We start from the raw sequence: 22,130 nt of genomic DNA, 5'->3' as shown, positions 1-22,130 counted from the left end.
ATCATCCCAGCAGTCTCTCATTTTATTACAATATTTTATTTAGAAACCTTAACCTAGGCTGGCAAATCCCATGGACGGGGCAGTCTGGTGGGCTACAGTCCATGGGGTCGCTAGGAGTTGGACACAACTGAGCGACTTGACTTTAACTTTTCACTTTCATGCATTGGAGAAGGAAATGGCAACCCACTCCAGTGTTCTTGCCTGGAGAATCCCAGGGATGGGGGAGCCTGGTGGGCTGCCGTCTCTGAGGTCACACAGAGTCGGACAAAACTGAAGCGACCCGAGGAGCAGCAGCAGCAGCAGCAACCTAGGCTATTCTACATTTTCTAAAATTTGATAAACACATGTTGAGTAAGATCTTATTATCTGAAATCTCTCTTCTCCCAGTTTCCTCAAAACTCTAGAGGATACCCACCCTATGAAGCTCAACTCAGGTATTCTTGACTTCTCCCAGAAATAAATCCATTCCTGATGTTTTTTAGTGTTGTTGTAATAATGACACAATCTGTTTTTCTTGTTACATCGTTTGCACTTTGCCTATAGGAATCATGTTTTACTTGGCTTGAATACTTCATAATGATTGTCATATTAGATAAAAATTTTTAATAAAGTGAATGAATGATTCTGAACTCATTCCTTTCCACTAAAATCAAAAGGGTCTGTGCAGGGAAGGGGGGAGATCTTTGGTGATAAACAAGAACTGAGAACTTACCGACCACAGCAACTGAATGTTATTTTCACCCCATCCCCCAGTGGCATGCAGTATTTGGACACTTCTAAGAAGTTTTAAAAGGAGTTGTAATTGCCGCTCTGCACCTAGGACAGCACCCAGCGCAGCATAGTGTACAGGAACTCTGGCTTGAGGTTTGGGGTTTGTATTCTGGATTCGGGAAAGAAGAGCAAGTTTTTGGGAAAGTTTAAAATCCTCATAAACAACTCTAAAAATGTATGAAATGCAGAATGGTTTCATGGCTTTGTTTCAAAATGTTTTACACTGGCTGTAGAACCCACTTCATGAAGTAGTTTGAGTTAAAATGATCTAATATTTGTGTTTTAACTTTCAGCTTTGTGTTATTCTTGGAAAATTTCGCACCACTTGTGAATTCCTTGAACCTGGGCATTGCAAACCCACTTCTGTTGGGCCCATCTCCTTTGCACTTTGCTCAGATTAAGACTCAGTTGGCGCTGCAGCAGCTGAATGCCATTGCCTCACATAGTTCAACACCACCTTATACTTTATTAAATCAGGCTTTCTTGAAAATAGCCATGTCGAGACCCAGGTTTAATCCTCGAGGAAACTTTCCACTTCAGAGGCCACGAGCACCTAACCCTTCTGAGATGAGGCCTCCAGGACCATTTATGAGGCCTGGATCTATGGGTCTTCCAAGATTTTACCCAGCAGGGAGAGCCCGTGGAATTCCACACAGATTTGCCTGCCATGAATCTTATCAGAATATGGAACCACAGAGAATGAATGTTCAGGTAACTCAACACCAAACTGATCCAAGATTGACCAAAGAAAAATTGGATTTTCATGAAGCACAACAAAAGAAGGAGAAGCCTCATGGTAGCCGATGGGATGATGAGCCTCATATATCTGCGTCAGTGGGAGTGAAGCAGAGTTCTGTAACACAGGTTACAGAGCAGAGTCCTAAAGTACAGAGCCGCTATACAAAAGAGAGTGCCTCAAGTATCTTAGCAAGTTTTGGATTATCTAATGAAGACTTAGAAGAACTCAGTCGCTATCCTGATGAACAGCTAACTCCTGAAAATATGCCATTAATCTTGAGGGATATAAGAATGCGAAAAATGGGGCGCCGATTACCTAATTTACCTTCTCGGAGCAGAAATAAAGAAACACTTGGTAATGAGGCAGTTTCGAGTAATGTGATTGATTATGGGCATGCAAGCAAATATGGCTACACAGAAGATCCACTTGAAGTACGTATTTATGATCCTGAAATTCCAACCGATGAGGTCGAGGATGAGTTTCGGTCACAGCCAAGCATTTCTGCATCTGTTCCTGCTCCAAATGTGATGTGTAATTCTATGTTTCCTGTTGAAGATGTGTTTCGACAGATGGACTTCCCCAGTGAGTCCTCCAGTAATCAGTCCTTTTTCCCAGTTGAGAGTGGAAGCAAGATGTCAGGTTTACACATTTCAAGAGGACAGTCAGTCCTTGAACCTGTAAAATCTGTCAGCCAATCCATTAGCCAGACAGTTAATCAGACAATGAGTCAGTCTCTGATTCCTCCTCCTATGAACCAGCAACCTTTTTCATCGGAATTAATTTCAACTGTAAGCCAACAAGAGCGGATCCCACGTGAACCTGTCATTAATTCGTCTAATGTACATGGATCGGGAGGAAGTAAAAAGAATTACCAGTCAGAGGCTGACATCCCCATTCGGTCTCCCTTTGGGATTGTGAAAGCATCCTGGCTACCAAAGTTTTCGCATGCTGATGCCCAGAAGATGAAGAGACTTCCAACTCCTTCTATGATGAATGATTATTATGCAGCATCTCCAAGAATATTTCCACATTTGTGTTCTCTGTGTAACGTAGAATGTAGTCATTTGAAGGTGAGTGTTTTTAAAGATCACTGTATCATGATAACTCAGTGCCCAAGTTTCATCTAAATTCTCATATGTATGCTGGTGTTAACTAGTCATTAAGGAAATGGCAGAAATTGTGATTGCAATGTCAGTGCTTAGTTGTAATCTTAAGTAGCCTGGCCTAAGTATTGAATTGAGTGTTAGGCTTTCTGTATTCCTGTGACTGGGCACACCACATGGATTTTTCCATTTATTTTGAACTTTTGAGAGGTTATCCCAGAGAATGCAACATAAAATTTATATGACACAAACTGTATTTATAAGACAATGTCACATGAGTTACCTTTATCTGAATAAGAGAATCTGTTAGTAAAAAATAAAAATTTGGAATAAAATATTTGTACTGCACACTTTTAAAGAGACAGTATATTTTAGCTTTGCATGTATCTTACCTGTTTTGAGCTAAAGATAGTTAATGTTGATTTAAATATTTTCTGACTCTATGATTCTTATCTGGATTTTTAGTGCTTCATGAGAAGGAGCTTCTTAAGATAACTAAATCCATAGCGTAGCAAAATTGAGTCAGAATGAATTATTGGGACCAGCTGTGGGCTCAGAGCATAGAGTGTAAAATGATCTGTACAGAGAAGAGTCTTTAAAAAACAAAGGAGCCTTAGGTGTCTTCATGGTTAGGAGAGTTAGAATGAAAGTATTTTACTGAGGTCCTGAGGAATAACGTAGAATATATTGTTTGATAGTAATCACTGGTGGATTTGAGTAGAATTTTCTGAATATTTATTTACTATATATGTTTGGAAACTACTGTTTTTTCTATTTACTAATGTGATTTGAAGATTTATATTACATGTGACCAGGAAGGAATGTATTGCAGTATTTTCTATGGGAACAAGCTATGATTCAAGGCTGTAGCATTGGTTGTATACTTTAATAGGCTTAAAAGTCTATAGGTGTTTATTCCCTTGGTTTTTTTTCTCCTTCCAGTATTGTCCTTTTATTGTCTTTCTGTTACCCACTCACCAGGTTTCAGCCAACAAGAATCTGATACCTGGAACTGATGCTTCGGTCAGAAATGTTGTTGAAAGCAAAGGAAATCAGCATTCTACCTCATTTTAGCCAGATTTTCTGAGTGCTAATAATAATTGCCTTGCTCTGTCAAAGGGAATAGCAAAGTCTTTAAAAAATCTCAGCACTTAGTTAAAATCTAGCCCTGGCCCAAGTACTGAATTGAGTGTTAGCCCCTCTATGTTCCATTTATTTTGAACTTTTAGTTAGTCATGATGAATCTAAGAAAAAATAATATCTTAAAAGTTTTAATTTTTATTCTGTTGAATAGAAAATACACACATTCAGTAACTGTTTACTGGTTACTAATTTTGTACATGATGCTACATTAGGTGCTGGAATGAAAATAAACTACATAAAGTTTACATGTTGTTCTTAAGCAGTTTATACAGTCTCACTGAAGAGAAAAATTACACACCTAAGGAATTTTTTAAAAATTAGAAGGCAACAAATAGTTTGGTGATTGTAATTGACTTGTTTGGATAGGCTGTAGGGAGAGAGAGATTTAATATTTCTATCTTGATTGTAGGCTTATATCAGTTTAGGCCAGCATTATCAATTTACCAATACTTACTGTGTATTTCACAGTGTGTAATTAAAAATCATGCTTTCTGGCATCAGAAGACTTCTATACTCCAGTTAGATAAGACTTGTTGAGTGACTAGGTGCACTAAGTCTGTCTGGATTAAAGTGATCTGGTCGAGAAGACTTCATGGAGTAGGTTGAAGGTGGTTCTTGAATGATTAGTAGGCTTAGATGTACCCAGGGGAAGGGGAATGACATTTCAGATGGGAGTAACAATGATAAGTTTGAGGGGCCTAGAAAAACTAGCCCAGGGAGTTTAGATGTGAAATGAGAGGCATTAAGCTAATTAAGATTCTTTGATTCATGAAATGACACATTAAAAAATATATTTCAGGAAGATAAATCTGACTGCTGTGTGCAAGATGAATAGGAATGAAGAGAGAGAGGGTAGGACGCCTAATTTGAGGCTTCCCTAGTTATTCAAGTGTATGTTGGTGACAGTATGGATTAATATGATAAAAGTACAATAAAAATAAAAATCTTCCTCACCCAGAGATCAAACCTGAGTCTCCTGCACTGCAGACCGATTCTTTACCATCTGAGCCACGAGGGAAGCCTGTAATGTGATAAAAAGACATTAAACATTAAAAGAAATCATTTAATGATTATTAGAGTTCATAGAAATCAATTGCCTTTTTAAATGAACAGATACCTTTTAACAGCCGGAACAGCACAATGGACCTAATTAATGAATTCTTCTCTACTAGATGACAAATGATAGGGATTTGTGAACATGGACTTAGGTAGTATAACCTACCTCTCTTGTTTCTGTGATGTATTTTGTTGCCCTGTAAGTGTGCATGTATTTGACATTATAAATGTGTAACCAATAAATATAAATTATCAACTGCAAATTTTTTTTGCTAAGTAACAGCTAACGATGTTACCTACCCCTGAGTCAAAACTACAGTCTGAAAAAGACAAGAAAAATGAGGAATTTTTTTTTTTTCTAAATTGAGTTTCAGACATCAGAGAAGTCATGCTTAGTTTAGAAGTTATGTCTTTTTGACTGTCACAGTTGGTTTAGAAGTCTATCCTTGGTTTAAAGCCATGTCTTTCTGACTAAAATAATTCAGTTCAAAAAAATACTGACATAAATGGTTTTTTTAAGTAGTTGGTAGATAAGAGAGTGATATGGGTAGGTATTTTCAAAGTTGGATTCTGGGTCCACTCAAGTCTGCAGTCCTTGCTGCATCTTCTGCCTAGTAGGTAATTACTACTCTCTGGAGAGGAGTCCCGCTTTTGGACCCTTGTCTTATTGGAGAGTAGAAATTGGGGTGGTGTAGATATATTTACTGAACCTAAAAGTGAGTAATGTCAGTAAAGTGGATGTGTGTGTGTGTGAACTGGACAGAGTATGCCTTAAATAACTTTTAGCTGTCAGCATTAGCTGATAGTTGCTATGTCAAATGCATATCTAGTATTCTATCTTCATGTTTTTTCAAGAAAAGCTGAAAGTCTGAATTTTTATATATTGGCAACTTATTCAAATAAAACACTTTGTGGTCCGATTAAATCATGCCCATTTTGATACCTGTCAGTGTGTCTAATGTAAACAATATCTAGTTACTATCAAAGATACGGGTTTAGCAGTACTAAAGACTCCTAACTGCCAGTCTCTTCTAGCTTCCTATTTCCCTGAGCAGGATATGCAGACTTTATTTTTTGTAATCCACAGTCAGTTCCATGGCTTAATGAAATACTTTAGGGTTTGTCATAACCTGCTGCTGAGTATTGCAAGTAGCATGCACTTGTTTTCAGATAGTTCTTGACAAGGCAGATTCCAAAATTAGTGTCAACTGTGGTTTTTAACTGGATAGTTCTAGTCTTTGGCAATGACAGACTAAAATGTTTTTGAAATGGAAATGAATAACATTTTCCTCAAGGAATGTTTTAAAATATGGAAGGAACTGTTCAGTAAGTTTTCTACCTGTCCAAATATTGGAGACACAATAAAACGTTACTCACACTTTGCTTTTAACTAATTGTTTCACTTGGGGGACTCTCTTTGAAAATTGTAGTGCCTTAAAAAAAAAAATCAGATGTGTCTTCCAGGAGCTTTTATGGGTACAAAATATAATTTTAGGGCAGCTTGTGAGTGAAGTTAAAGGAGAAAGCATTTTGTTCATTGTCAAGCTCTATATGTAAGGCATATTATGTCTTTGAAATGATACTGCTTTCCACTATATCCTGAAAATAAATGTTTTGATCAGCAGCATTTTTTCATATTTTTACTAATCTTATCCTTTGTCAGTATATAGTGAGTACCTTGTTTGGAATGGTATTGGCCTGAGAGGTAGGATTTTTTGTTGTTAATGTTGTTAGCTTGAAGTTTAGAGTTGTAAGGCATCAAGACTATATTTTGGAGATGCCATTTCAAATACCATTCTATTTATAGAGTTCTTGATACTGTCTGTAGTGCGTGTTTTTTTTTTAATATTTGAGATGAGTTATTTCTGATCCATGCTTTTATTTTCTCCAAGTTTAAATGTATGTTTGACTTCAAAATGAGTATCTATGGGTAGGATTTTTAAAATGTTTGCCATAGCTAAAATGTTTTAAAATGGCAGCAATGAGTTGATATTAAGTGCTTTTATTTAGAGTCCTTTTATTTTTGTTTGTGAAATTTTTATTGAGTAGCCATATGGTATTTATAACTAGGTTTGTTTAATTTTTGAAAAAACAAAGGATGCTGTGTCATGTTAAAAAGCCTAATGTAATTAGTCAAATGAGGAATGTTCTAATTTGTGCACTTTTCTCCTTTTACAATAGGATTGGATTCAGCATCAAAATACATCTACTCATATTGAGAGTTGCCGACAGTTACGTCAACAGTAAGAACAATTTTTTTCATTCTTATAGGTGGCAAATTTACAGAATAGTTAAATGTTTCAGGTATAATTGTTTGACACCTTTAGTGTGGTACTTTGGAGAAAAATATTTTTAGAAAGCTATTGCCTATTTGAAATACTAACTTTATACAAATTTATTTAAACTTTTTCTAAAAGAGAATTAAATACAATCCTTTTTTCTGACTCCTTCCCAGTAGGTAAATTTAATATAATTGGTTCGTTCCTGCTGCCTTGCCTTCCTTGGAATAGTTTATCTGCTTCAGAATACAAAGCCTTCCCTTCTCCTATACTTCCCTCTCCTTCTTCCTACCCTTTCCTCAAAGAATAACTAACTAAAAACCACTCAAACCAAACTCTAGTATTTAATTTCAGGTCTAAATCTCTCTCGGTTTAGAACCTGTTTTCAGAAAAAAACCCTTAAGTAGGAAATGAACAAGCTAGATATGGTGCTTCCTAACCATTGGTTCTTCAGTTCTTTCGCCTTTTCCTTCTTTAAGACAGGGCACCTATGAAGGTAAAAAGTGTGATTTTCTCTTGCGTCGTCTGGAGTTAACATAAAATTGTGTTCCCCTAGTATCGTTAAACATGCTGATTCAGTTGTGTGTCAAATTCCTGGTCATTATAATGATGATGGTAACATGTTCTTGAGCAAATGAATTTGTGACAGCTGTTTTGGTTTTTCACATTGTTCTTTATGAAAATGTCACCACAATTTTTTTGAGATTATTCATGACTCTCCTTATCATACATGATAAACCTTTCTCGGACTAGTTTTTTGAAGTAGGGACATTTATAAGCTCATTTAACTAGGAAGCTTGAGTGTTTCTAGTTTTAGGAATGGCTGGATTAGGTGCTCAAAAATCAATGTGTCAGTAATACTTTCATTTCTTGTCTGTTCCTTTCTGCTTTGTCTTCATGAGGACACTTCTCCACAAAGCAAAGTGACCCCCTTAGTTCCAGACTTAAGTGATCTGAATATCTAGCATTCCTGGAGTTAAAAATAAATAAAAGCACTTCTTTTCTCATAAATCCTGCGGAAGTCTTTGGTTTGAGTCTTTTGGACCACTGTGGGTTAGTTGTCCATCTCTAAACCAATTACAGTGGTTGTAGGCATAGGGTACTATGACTCAGTTGGTGTCATGTGCCTACTCCTGATGTAGGGTGTGATAGAAGCCCTACCTGAATCATATAGACTGAGAATAGAGAGTTGCTTACCTGTATAGATCTGTGCACAAAGACATTGGTTGTCATATAAAGATAATTTGTTACTTAATTGGACCATACTGCCATTGTAAATGGAAAATCTCGCCTAAAGTCACAAATTTTCGCACAGAAACTCAGTGGGATGTCTCATTTTTATGAAGCTAGGGGATTTAGATGTGAGGGAATTAGTTGCTGTAGGTAGGCATTAAATGCTAGTTACAGGAGTCTAGCTACATGCACTGCCATTAATTTTCTATGCCAAATGGCATTTATGCCTACTGAAAGCTTTTTGTGTAGATAAGCCTTTTTTTCATGTACATAGGACCCTAATTTTAAAGCAGGTAGTTTCCGTGCCTGGTACTTTGTTGTTCTGTTTTACATTTTTACCTTTTTCAGGTACTCTTGAATAATTTTTTCATGGCTTTCTCTCTACTGCTTAAAAAACAAATGCATTAGATTTGATTAGGTGCTTTGGATCTTTGCAAGACAAAACATATGCTATTTCATTGTTTTTTTATAAGCTGCATTGTGCTTCTGTACTTAAATCTATTTAGTCATTTCTTTACTGATGTACGTGTGAGTGCTCAGTTGTGTTTGACTCTTTGTGACCTCAGGAACTGTAGCCTGCCAGGCTTCTCTCACCATGGGGTTCTCCAGGCAAGAATACTGGAGTGGGTTGCCATTTCCTCTTCCAGGGGATCTTTGCAACCCGGGGATCCAACCTGTGTCTCCTGCAACTCCTGCATTGGCAGTGGATTTTTTTTTTTTTTTAAACTACTGAGCCACCTAGGAAGCCTGTACTGATATATATTTAGGTTTCAATTTTTTTTCTTAAAGGTTTATTATCTCTTCTCTCCGTCTTATTGAATCTTTCTGGGTTATGACACAGAAGTAAAATTGATTAACTTGAGAAAAGATAGTGCATTATCTTTAGTATTAAAAATAATAATTAACATAATAAAGAGCTATATGCTTGTGTGCTGGACATTCTTCTAAATGCTTTTTACACAGTGTAATCTTCAAAGCAACTCTGTGAGATCATATTTCAACCCTGTGAAATAATAATATTTCATAATATTAACTGAAATATTATGTGAGAGATACATGTAATGATTTTTTGTGATTTTACCAGTGAGAGGCAGCTTCCCAGCTGTCATACTGCAAATAATTGGCACAACTAATATCTAACTCATGGCTCTTTTTTAAAACTTTTTTCCACTCAATACTTTATTCTGAAAAGTTGCTCAGGTGCAACAAATTTGAAGGGATAATAAACATAGTCTTCCTCTTTATTAACCAACTGTTAACATTTGATGTGTCTATTATACTTTATATGGACATTTTTAATATTAGTTACAGTTTTTAAAAACTAGTTGAAAATACATTGCAGTCATTGTAACACTTCACTCCTTAATTCAACATCTACCTCTTAAGAAAAAGGAAAAAAAATTTTAAAGCTTTTATTTTATATTGAGGTGTAGCTGATTAATGAACAATGTTGTGATAGTTTTAGGTGAACAGGGAAGGAACTCAGCCATATGTATGTATACATGCCATTCTCCTCCAAGGCTCCCCTCCATAAGAATAAGGAAATTTTTTCTACAGTGGTTATCTGTTTTAACTACAGTATAACACATGATCAACAATGATTTCATAATACCTTCTAATACACAGACCAAATTCAAATTTTCCCATTTTTCCCAAAATGCCATTTATAACTATCCTTGCCTCTCCCACTCCCCACACTTTTTTTGAGGCTATTTTCACAACGGTTGACTTTTGAAATGTCTTGTCTTGTAGACTGTTCCACATTCTGCACCTTTCTGGTTTTTTCCTCTTCATTAAATTCAGGTTGAACATTTTTGTCACAAAAACTTTATAGGTAATATATATACTTATGTATCACGTTGGGATATAGATGATGTCGTTTACTTAGGTCCTTGTTCTTAGCCATTATATTATATTGTCATGTATTATGCTTCTGAAACATTTTAAAAAACTGGTTAGGTAACACACAGGCAGCAGATATAAGAACATGTAGTCTAGTGGTTAACTTAGATCTAAAACATCATTTCACATCTGAAATATTATTACCCCCTCTTGAATTGGAAAGCTCTGGAAATTTAGTAATTTCTCTGTGTTGGCAACAAGCTGTATTTCCAGGATCGCACGTAAGAGAAAGCTAAGGCTTACTTTTATTAAGTAACTGACTTTCAGATTGTTGTACTCAATCATGTCCGACTCTTTGTGGCCCCATGAACTGTAGCCTGCCAGGCTCCTTGTCCATGGGATTATCCTGGCAAGAGTACTGGCTACTGCTACTGCTAAGTCACTTCAGTTGTGTCCGACTCTGTGCAACCCCATAGATGGCAGCCCACCAGGCTCTGCCGTCCCTGGGATTCTCCAGGCAAGAACACTGGAGTGGGTTGCCATTTCCTTCTCCAGTGCATGAAAGTGAAAAGTAAAAGTGAAGTCGCTCGGTCATGTCTGACTCTTCACGACCCCATGGACTGAAGCCTACCAGGCTCCTCCATCCATGGGATTTTCCAGGCAAGAGTACTGGAATGGGTTGCCATTGCCGGAGTGGGTTGCTATTTCCTCCTCCAGCAAAATGCAGTACTTGGGTGTAATCTCAAAAACAACAGAATGATCTTAGTTTGTTTCCAAGGCAGATCGTTCAACATCAGGGTAATCGAAGTCTTGCCCCAAACACTGATGCTGAAGAAGCTGAAGTTGACCTGTTCTTTGAAGAGTTACAATATCTTCCAGAATTAATACCAAAAAAAAGGATGTTCTTTTCATCATAGGGGATTGGAATGCAAAAATAGGAAGTCAGGAGATACCAAAATAACAGGCAAGTTTGGCCTTGGAGTACAAAATGAAGTAGGGCAAAGGCTAACAGAGTTTTGTCAAGTAGAATGCACTGATCATAGCAAATACCCTTTCCAGCAACCCAAGAGATGACTCTACATGTGGACACCACCAGATGGTGATGGTGACCAAAATCAGATTGATTATGTTCTTTGCACCCAAAGATGGAGAGGCTCTATACAGTCAGCAAAAACAAGACCTGGAGATGACTGTGGCTCAGGTCATAAGCACTTTATTGCAAAATTCAGACTTAAATTGAAGAAAGTAGGGAAAACCACTAGGCCATCCAGGTATGACCTAAATCAGATGTCATGATTATATAGTAGAGGTGACAAATAGATTCAAGGGATTAGTTCTGGTAGAGTGCCTGAAGAACTATGAACAGAAGTTCGTAACACCATTCAAGTGGCAGTGACCAAAACCATCCCAAAGAAAAAGAAATGCAAGGAGGCATAGTGGTTGTCTGAGGAAGTTTTACAAATAGCTGAGGAAAAAAGAAAAGTGAAAGGCAAGGGAAAACGGAAAAATATACCCAACTGAATGCAGAGTTCCAGAGAATAGCAAGGAAAGATAACGCCTTCTTAAATGAACAATGCACAGAAATAGAGGAAATAACTAGAACGGGAAAGATGAGAGATCTCTTCAAGAAAATTGGAGATATCAAGGGAACATTTCATGTTCATGGAAGGATGGCACGATAAAGGACAGAAATGGTAAGGACCTAACAGAAGCAGAAGAGATGAAGACGAGATGGCAAGAATACACAGAAAAACTATACAAAAAAGATCTTGATGACCTGAATAACCCATGATGGTGTGGTCACTCACCTATACCCAGACATCGTGCAGTGTGAAGTTAAGTGGGCCGTAGGTAGCATTACTACCAGTAAAGCTAGTGGAGGTGATGGAATTCTAGCTGAGCTATATAAAATCCTAAAAGAAGATGATGTTAAAGTCATAATCCCTTATACATACATACATATATATGTAACATACATATATATACACACATAGTAGAGGTAACAAGTAGGTTAAAGAGATTAGATCTGATGGTGCCTGAAGATCTATGGATGGAGGTTTGTAACACTGTACAGGAGACAGCAACCAGAACCATCCCAGAGAAAAATTGTAGTAGTAGATGAAAAAAATTGTTCATGTTTGACAGTTGTTGATGCTGAGTGATAGATACACTGGATTGAAGTTAAGTTTTTTACCTTCTCAATTTGTCACATTGATAGTTATAAGATGCTCCAGCCTTCATATCTGCTCTCAAAGCAGGAAGGATGATGCAGAAATTTTCTCAGAAGTCTGCCAGTGGTTTTGTACCTATATGTCATTGGTTTGAACCTATTACTGGCTCTCTTCTAAAGAGACTGGGAAAGCAGATTTAGCTTTCTTTAGCCTTTGTTACGGAGGCAGACCTGGGAAAAGGCAATTGAGAATTGGCGTTTTTGTTTGTTTTTGACTGTGCTAGGTCTTTGTTGTGGCTCCCAGGCCTCTCTGGTTATGGTACATAGACTCTCTATTTGGCACATGGTGAGAATTGCTTTTGAGTTAACCTGCCAACAATATCTGAGACAAATGTCAACAAATAAAAACTGCTTTACCTTTAGTTAGTTTTTGACCTCACTTTATTTTCTTGTCAGGTGGCTTGCTGCCTGCATTTCCTTATGTAGCTCTCTACTTGGCTACTGAAATTGTATTTTTGTACATCTGCGATTTAATAATTTAATCATTATTTCCCATTAACATGTAGAGTCCGGATTCTCTGGAATAGTTGAAGGTGAAGATGTCTTTTTCTTGGACTTCTGTGGTGTTACTTCTCCTACTTTTTCTTTCTGTGATTACCCCTTAATTTCTTTCATTGGTTTGAAAGAACCAATTGCTTTACTCTTAAGTGTTAGTGTACATAAGATTCTGTCCTCAACCCTCTTCCCAGTAACTCCATTCTCTATCTCATTAACTCTTAGTGCTGTAGTTGATGTCTGATTTCTAAATATCTCAACACTCATCTTTTTCTAGACATTTATTTCCAGTTGTTTTGCAAACATTCCTATGTTCCCTTCACTTCAGAAATGTTTATTGTTCTCCATTGCCTTTTACTTAGGTTCAGCTTCCTTAACATGACTTCAGGGACCTTCAAAGTTTGTCTCTGAGCTGTCTTGCCAGGTTTTCTGCCTCATAATTCCTTTTTGTCATGTCCATGCTGCGGCCACACTGGTTCCTGGAATAGAACACATGTTTGCCTGTAATCCTCCTTTTACGTATTGCCACAGTATGAAACCTAACCTGATCCTTCCCTCTTGATAACCCTTTTTAAAGGGCTACCTGAAAAGCAACCTTTTCTTTGAATTGTCCCCTGAGATCCTCTCTGAGGAACACTTGGTACAATATAAGGGGCAGCATTCATGTCTCATTCTGTAGAATGGTGTCCTCTAGAGTTCTGCAGAGTTGAGTAAACTGTCTTTAACGCTTACCTAAGCTGGTGTTTTACAGCTCTTCTATACCTCTTAACAATTTTATGTGTACTTCCTATTTTACCTAAATAAATGTCAAGGCGTTTAAAGTACGGGGAATGTGTTTCTTTTTCCTGAGTTGCCTGAAACTGACTCTTTATTGAACTAGACACTCAAAATATTTTACTTTGAAGAAAATATTCATATTTTAATATACTAATAAATCACTTAACTTTTTAAAATGTTTTAAATTTTTTTAATTAAAAACATTTTTTAATAAAAAAATTTTTTTTCCAATTTTTTAAGATTTTTTATTTTTTTATTTTTTTTGCTGCACCACATGGCTTGTGGGAACTTAGTTCCCCAGCTAGAGATTGAACCTGTGCCCTTAGCAGTGAAAGCATGGAGTCCTAACCATTGGACGGCGAGGGAATTCCCTTAACATTTGTTTTGAACAGTATTCTCTATATATTGCAGGGAAAGATTGAGCCTTATAATCTTAACTGTTCATTAATATTGTTTATTCTCAAAATAGGTATCCTGATTGGAATCCTGAGATCCTCCCATCAAGAAGGTAGTTATTTTTTTTTAATAGTGGTATTATTGAAATTTGATTTTCCTTTAAAAGTAAACACTTTTTTTTTTTTAAGGCACTGTTTTGAATAGAATCTCATTTTTACCATTTTTATTTTTAAACAGTAGGGAAATGCAACCATCTCTAGAAATCTTTAGTTACCCCAGTTTACCTGTAATAGCTCCCATCTGTGAACTTTTCTTTTTTAGTCTTTTCTGAAAATACTTTATACTTTTATTCTTATTTTATGTTTGTGGGATCTTAGATTATAAATGGCAGATTATAAATGGCTTGAAGGCTGAGAATGGAGTTTCCCTATTCAGTGTGTATAAATAAAAGTATAGGAGTCAAATATTTGTGGAAGGCGTAATCTTCGTGGGAAAATTGTTGAGAAACATTTGTTATTTCCTAAATTCTTTATATAACTTAATACTTTCAAAACATAATTGGATATAGTAGTGATATAGGAAAAATGCAAGAAATTGGTGATATTTATTTGTGAGTAAACAAAACAGGAATGTAAGCAGTCAGAGGTGATCATCTGCTTTGACTGATCCTTATTCATTTACAAAACCTAACTGCATCATAACAAGCAGGTTTTTGCTTTACATAAATACATGATATTAGAGTTTGGCATTGTTAATATTAATAGCTTGATTTTAAGAAGGTAAATCTGTCATTGATATAAATTTAAATTTATAGAAAATTGATGAATCTTGTGTTTTTATTCTTGCACTTTGTAGAAATGAAGGCAATAGAAAAGAAAATGAAACTCCAAGAAGACGATCTCATTCCCCCAGTCCGAGGCATTCTAGGAGATCAAGCTCAAGTCATAGATTTCGTCGATCTCGAAGCCCCGTGCGTTGTATGTATAGACCAAGAAGCCGAAGTCCAAGAATTTGCCATCGTTTTATTCCTAGATACAGATCCAGATCCCGTTCACCGTATCGAATGAGAAATCCATTTAGAGGTAGTCCAAAATGCTTTCGATCAGTTAGCCCTGAAAGGACATCAAGGAGATCAGAGAGATCATCAGGTACACTTATGTTTGTGAATAATAAGTACTTATTTTGACTAAACCATTCTAGTTTTTTTTTTTTTAATTCATTTGATTTTTTTTTTCCTGTATTTGCGTTAAGCTTGAAATGTGACTTACTTACTCTTCTCAAGATTTTTTTTAAATGTTGACATTTTGAGATATTTGGCTCAGCTCTTTTTGAAACTTCTAAGGTTTTTAAGAAATTAAATGTTGTAATTTATTAAATTTTAGAATTTCTGTGTGAAATTTGACTCACATTACCACCTCTTTCGTTCTTCTTCCCTTTATTATGTATCACAAGAAATGTGGGAGAGTGTATCTACACACCCAACATCAAACTTAAAAAAACCGGGGATATACAGATATCTTAGTTTGCCTTAGTAATTGATTATAGACTTGTCTTCCATTAATTAATTTAAAACATTTTAAAATTGTTCAAATTTTCAACGTGTGTCTTAATGTTGGTTTAGTGACCTTTCCAGAAGTATTTTTTACATAATTTTTTTTCTGAAATCTTTTCAGAGGTCTGAGATTTTTTTTCCTTTTTCAACTACATATCTCTGAAATAAAATATGGTAGCCAAAATAGTGTATCCAGCACATTGGATGCAGAATTCTCTGATTAGAGAATTCAGATGTCTTCTTTTAAGCCCAACATTTAAGTGTTCAGGAAAATAATACTCATCTAAAAAATTTTTGTTTTGAAAGTAAAGTTTTTTATAAAAGTATATTGTTTATGTTAACATAGGAGTTTTATTATTAAATAATATTTTTAAAATTCTATATTAGTTTCTTCTGTGGTAAATATTGATAAATTGAATACAAATGCTCTTTGGAGTCCTCAGTTTTTAATACTGTAAAGGGATACTGAAATCAAAAGTTTGAGGATCTCTGGTATAAGAGAAGCTCACTGAATAAAGGATCTTCATGTGAATACCTTTTGAGTAAAGAATTAAAGACTAATAATTTTTTTGTATGTATTTGCCACCTGTTGGCCTAACAGTGGCTCAGTGTGTTAAATATTTGGGCAGTTGAGGGGTTATATTATTTTTTTATAAAATTCTTTTCAATTGAAGTAGTATTTGTGTACTTTTAATAGATAGGAAAAAAGCATTAGAAGATGTAATACAACGATCTGGGCATGAGTCAGAATTCAGTAAACAGAAGCATCCTGAAGCAGTTGATAAAGGACACTCACCAGCACAAAAACTTAAAACTGGCAGTGGAGCAAAGACATCAGTTAAATCTACAAGTTCTGCAAAGAGTGATTCAAATATAGGAGGACATTGTACTCGTTACAAATCAAAGAATCTTGAAGATGATACCCCATCAGAAAGTAAACAAATGGCTGATAAAACGGTTTCTCTGCAACGTAAGGTCAGTACTTCTTTGTTAGTGAAAGTAGAAGTGTGTACCTTCACTTGTTAATATGACAAAGAGAAAACAAAGTTGTTCAGAATTTTTAATTTTCATATTTTTGAGGAAATTGTGATTTATTTTGATACAAAATATTTTTTATTGATTTCTGTTTTGAATACAGGAAAGGTCCAATAATTAAAGTCTTATAGATTACAAATATCAAAATTGAGAACATTTTGATGGTTTGGTGTTTTTGGCTGACCACACTGATCCATGTTACAAGTTTTGCTCTCTGATTGGGGAAATGGACGTAATCAGTAGTATTAATGAGTTTTTGTAATCTTTGTTAGTAATCTATGAGTGACTATCTGCTGAGAATCATTTGTAATCTGTTTTATGTTTTTTTATAGTATAGTTCAGAAGCTACTTTGTTGCCCAGTGTAGAATACTAGTCTGTTTTCTGGGTACTAATAGGTGTATTTTATAACATTAACAGATCTTCAAGTGTTTAGGTATACATTTCTCTTAACATTGTCTTAACTTTAAACAATTACAGTTCCTTGCCCCCATAGAGCTTATATTTAATAGGATGAACTTACAGTAATCAACCTGATACTACAGAATTTTGAAGAAATATTGAGTATAGGGAATTAATTTTGAAAAGGCTAACTGGTTCTGTAACATTCATTTTGTTTCTAGATTTCTAGATGGCAGTAGTGGAACTTTAAAAGTTTTTTTGAGTCAATTTTTAACATAGGTGGTAAATAATAAAGTATATTCAAATTGTATATATGAATCTATTAAAATACTATGTCTATCTAGATATTTTTTAAATTATTACAACAGACTAAATAAAGCTGTAACTTCAGCTTTACTGATGATGTGCCATCCAATTTTGTATAGAAAAGTACTCTTTACTAGTTTTGGACTACTTCATAGGTCTGGTTTGTTACGAAATGCTTCTCTGTACAGAAAAGAGCATCTGTGATTGGTTGCCTGTAAACTGCCCGCTGTTGGGTTTGAGTGGTAAAATATAAAACATTTCTTCCTGCTTTTCTTAGTATTTCAAAAAGTTTTTAAATGTTCTAAAATATTTGTATAAGTAGAAAGTATAAGAATTATTTATATTTATAAGCAGAATATAATATTTTAATAAAAAAGATTGCTTAATGTACTAGGATAAATGGTAGAAAAATTATATTGGGAATTATTGTAACTATACTTTGTCACTTAATTTGGTTTAATTTTCATTCATCTCAAAAATAGCTTCGGAAGGACCAGTCTTCACATTATGGTCCTGTTCTTCTGATATCTGAATTACCAGAAGATGGCTGTACTGAAGAAGAAATTAGAAAAATATTTCAACCATTTGGAAAGGTTAATGATGTCCTGATTGTTCCATACAGAAAGGAAGTGAGTTATTTAGTCTGTTCTAAAAAGTCATAATTTTGTTTTATAAAGACTTGTCAGATCTTTCAGCTTTTACTCCATATACAACTGTTACTTGAGTTATGTAAATGTTTGGAATTGAATGAACAGGGTTCCTAGATACTGCTTTATATCCTTTACAACAGCACACTGTTTTTTTAGACGAGTACACTTTTCTTTGAAGGGCCAGATAATATTTTAGGTGTGGCATGTCATAGGATTTCAACTATTTTGCTCAGCTATACAACTCTGTTGTAGTACTTAACAGTTATAGATGATATATAAATGAATATGCATGGCTGTGTTCAAAAAAACTTATTTACAAAAAAACAGATGGCAGGCCATAGTTTGCCATTCATTGCTTTAGCACTTCAGTGAGGTGATGTTAAAAAAAAAGATTTTGTTTGTACAGTATTTTTTACATTTGAATTGTATTTCTGTAACTTACATAGTAAAGTTCTATAAACTCTACAAACCCTGGAGTAAACAGAACATGAAATTAGGAGGTAAAACAAGGGAACATAGTTGGTATAATTTTCTTTGTTGCAAGAAACCTTAAAAAGTTCAAATTTAACGGCAGCTAGACTAGATCCTGCCTTCTTTCCTGTTGTTCAGTGAGCCCTGCCTTCCTGTTTCTTACTCTCTTATGATCTTGCCATGGACTGCTTCCTCCTTATCTTGGTAATGGTATAGAAATTCCATTAGGTTAAATGTCCATTTTGTGTGTGAAAACATCCTAAAGATCAGATTATACTTTAGCAAGAGGAAAAAGTGAAAGGAGGTAAAATCAACAGGACTTGAGGTAATTTCAGTTTTATATTCCACAAGGAAGTATTAAGTCAGAGAATTTTAAGGTAGATTTTTGACTTAAAGTATAATATGTTTCATTTTAGGCTTACTTGGAAATGGAATTTAAAGAAGCAATTACTGCAGTCATGGAGTACATTGAAACAACACCTCTTCTGATAAAAGGGAAAAGTGTGAAAGTATGTGTTCCAGGAAAGAAAAAGTCACAGGTAAACTGAATTTAGTTCTTACACAGTTCATTGTTGTTTAGTTTAATTTTTTTGAAGTATGTTATATACAGAGAAGTGCATAAAACTTAAAATGTTAAAAAAAAAAAAAAACTTAAAATGTTAACTCCATAGACTGTGTATAAATTCACATACACTGAACTTAACTTCGTGTATGCATGTGTCTGTGTATGTGTGTGTGTTAGTTGCTTATTCGTGTCTGACTCTTTATGACCCCATGGACTATAGCCCAGTGGGCTCCTCTGTCCATGGAACTCTCCAGACAAGAATACTGGAGTGGGTAACCATGCCCTCCTCTAGGGGATCTTGCCCACCCAGGGTCGAACCCACGTCTCATGTCTCCTGCATCAGCAGGTGGATTCTTTACCACTAGCAGCACCTGTGAAGTCCCATATGGGTTTCATCAGTTCAGTTCAGTTCAGTTCAGTCGCTCAGTCGTGTCTGACTCTTTGCGACCCCATGAATCGCAGCACGCCAGGCCTCCCTGTCCATCACCAACTCCCGGAGTTCACGCAGACTCACGTCCATCGAGTCAGTGATGCCATCCAGCCATCTCATCCTCTGTCGTCCCCTTCTCTTCCTGCCCCCAATCCCTCCCAGCATCAGAGTCTTTTCCAATGAGTCAACTCTTCGCATGAGGTGGCCAAAGTACTGGAGTTTCAGCTTTAGCATCATTCCTTCCAAAGAAAGCCCAGGGCTGATCTCCTTCAGAATGGACTGGTTGGATCTCCTTGCAGTCCAAGGGACTCTCAAGAGTCTTCTCCAACACCACGGTTCAAAAGCATCAATTCTTCGGCACTCAGCCTTCTTCACAGTCCAACTCTCACATCCATACATGACCACAGGAAAAACCATAGCCTTGACTAGACGAACCTTCGTTGGCAAAGTAATGTCTCTTGCTTTTGAGTATGCTATCTAGGTTGGTCATAACTTTCCTTCCAAGGAGTAGGCGTCTTTTAATTTCATGGCTGCAGTCCCCATGGGTTTCATAAATGTTTGCTAATTCTGTTACATTGGTATTTTCCCCTACTGGATTGCTTGCCAAATGGCAAATTGCTTGCCACATTGTAAACAATTAAATGGTAAGCAATAGAGTAGGGGAAAATATGTAACAGAGTTAGCAAACATTTATGAAATCTCTGGCTAGGTCCAAACCACAACCTTGACTACATCCTGCAAGCCCCTTGCATGTTTCAGTCACTTATTTGGAAATCAAACCACGTTAAGACTTACACATTTTCCTCATTCTTTGAAAGTTCTGTGTGGCATTACTTGGTATGAACATACCATGATTATTTTATCAGTTCCCTTGTGGATTGCTTTTTAGGTTATTTCTAGTTTTTCATTACTATAAACAGGACTTCAGGTAACTTTCTTGTATATGGCTTTCATAGGCCTTTATTATGCATTTTGAGATGATGGCTGTAGTGGACTTGCTGGGTACTAGGATATACTGTAATAAGAAATGTTGGATCACCTGTTAAATAGCTGTAACAATTCACAGTCTAATAATTTATGTGAGTGCAGGTGTCTCTCCATTATAAATGACATTTTATTATTTGCAGTTTTAAAATCCAGTATGTAAAAAATGGTATCTAGTTTTGATGATCATCTTTAATGTTGTGTTTGAATTGCTTTTTTTTAAATGTGTTTATCTATTGTAGTTTCTGGATTTGCTATTCCCACAAGGTTTTCTATATATGTATAAGGTATTTTAAGTTGCTGGTCTGTTTCCTGTTTAGCGAAGTTGCTTTAGTGTTTGTTGCAAGCTGGTCTGCTGGTGCTAAATTAACTTAGCTTTTGTTGTTGTTGTTGTTGTTCAGTTGCTAAGTTCAGAAGCATGCCAGGCTTCCCTGTCTTTCACTGTCTCCTGGAGTTTGCTCAAATTCATGTCCATTGAGTTGATGATGATATCTAATCAATCTCATCCTCTGCTGTCCTCTTTTCCTTTCCCTTTCAGTATTTCCCAGCATCAGGGTCTTTTCCAGTTGAGTTGGCTCTTTGCATCAGGTGGCGAAAGTATTGGAGCTTCATCTTCAGCACCTATTCTTCCATTGAATATTCAGGATTGATTTCCTTTAGAATTGACTGATTTGATCTTGCTGTCCAAGGGACTCTCAAGAATCTTCTCCAGCACAATTCAAAAGCATCACTTCTTCAGTGCTCAGCTTTCTTTATGATCCAACTTTCACATCCATACACGACTACTGGAAAAACCATAGCTTTGACAATACATACCTTTGTTGGCAAAGTGATGTCTGCTTTTTAATACACTGCCTAAGTTTGTCATAGCTTTCCTCTCAAGGAGCAAGAGTCTTTTAATTTCATGGCTACAGTCACTGCGGTGATTTTGCAGCCCAAGAAAATAAGATCTATCACTGTTTCCATTGTTTCCCCATCTGTTTGCCATGAAGTGATGGGACCAAATGCTTGATCTTAGTTTTTTGAATGTTGAGTTTCAATCCAGCTTTTTCACTCTCCTCTTTCACCCTCATCAAGAGGCTCTTTAGTTCCGCTTTACTTTCTGCCATTAAGAGTGGTGTATAATCTATATTTCTGAGTTTGTTGATATTTCTGCCAGCAGTCTTGGTTCCAGCTTATAATTCATCCAGCCCAGCATATAATTCATCCAGCCCAGCATTTCGCATGATGTACTCTACATATAAGTTAAGTAAGCAGAATGGCAATATACAGCCTTGTCATACTCCTTTCCTAACTTGGAACTGAACTGTTGTTCCATGTCTAGTTCTAACTGTTGCTTCTTGACCTGCATACAGGTTTCTCAGGAGACAGATGAGGTGGTCTGGTACTCCCATCTCATTAAGAATTTTCCACAGTTTGTTGTGATCCACTTAGTCAAAGGCTTTAGCATAGTCAGTGAAGCAGAATTAGAAGTTTTTCTGGAACTCCCTGTTTTTTCCATGATCCAGTGAGTGTTGACGATTTGATCTCTGGATCCTCTGCCTTTTCTAATCCCAGCTTGTACGTCTGGAAGTTTGCAGTTTAGGTACTGCTGAAGCCTACCTCGAAGAATTTTGAGCATAACCTTGCTAGCATGAGAAATGAATGTCTTAGCTTTTGCTTGTCTATAAAGC

General features: G+C 36.0%; 1 protein-coding gene across 5 annotated transcripts in view; it reads left to right on the top strand.

Annotated features, from left to right (window-relative positions):
- The window catches only part of ZNF638 (zinc finger protein 638), a 90,589-nt gene that overhangs the window by 11,636 nt on the left and 56,823 nt on the right, over window positions 1-22,130 (top strand). For 4 of the 5 annotated variants that reach the window (XM_019969950.2, XM_019969948.2, XM_019969946.2 and 1 more), the window contains 7 exons: window positions 1,065-2,580; window positions 6,994-7,055; window positions 14,138-14,176; window positions 14,920-15,212; window positions 16,314-16,591; window positions 17,840-17,986; window positions 18,895-19,017. In XM_019969950.2, coding sequence (XP_019825509.2) covers window positions 1,267-2,580; window positions 6,994-7,055; window positions 14,138-14,176; window positions 14,920-15,212; window positions 16,314-16,591; window positions 17,840-17,986; window positions 18,895-19,017 — 2,256 coding nt within the window. In that variant the 5' untranslated portion in view covers window positions 1,065-1,266. Of the gene's footprint in view, window positions 1-1,064; window positions 2,581-6,993; window positions 7,056-14,137; window positions 14,177-14,919; window positions 15,213-16,313; window positions 16,592-17,839; window positions 17,987-18,894; window positions 19,018-22,130 lie in introns of those variants that run through there. The other variant, XM_019969947.2, reaches the window with a different exon arrangement.

Source organism: Bos indicus, chromosome 11 (assembly GCF_029378745.1).
Source record: "Bos indicus isolate NIAB-ARS_2022 breed Sahiwal x Tharparkar chromosome 11, NIAB-ARS_B.indTharparkar_mat_pri_1.0, whole genome shotgun sequence".
Taxonomy (NCBI): Eukaryota; Metazoa; Chordata; class Mammalia; order Artiodactyla; family Bovidae; genus Bos; species Bos indicus.
The sequence above is the reverse complement of the archived record's forward strand: the minus strand, read 5'-3'. Positions and strand labels throughout refer to the sequence as shown.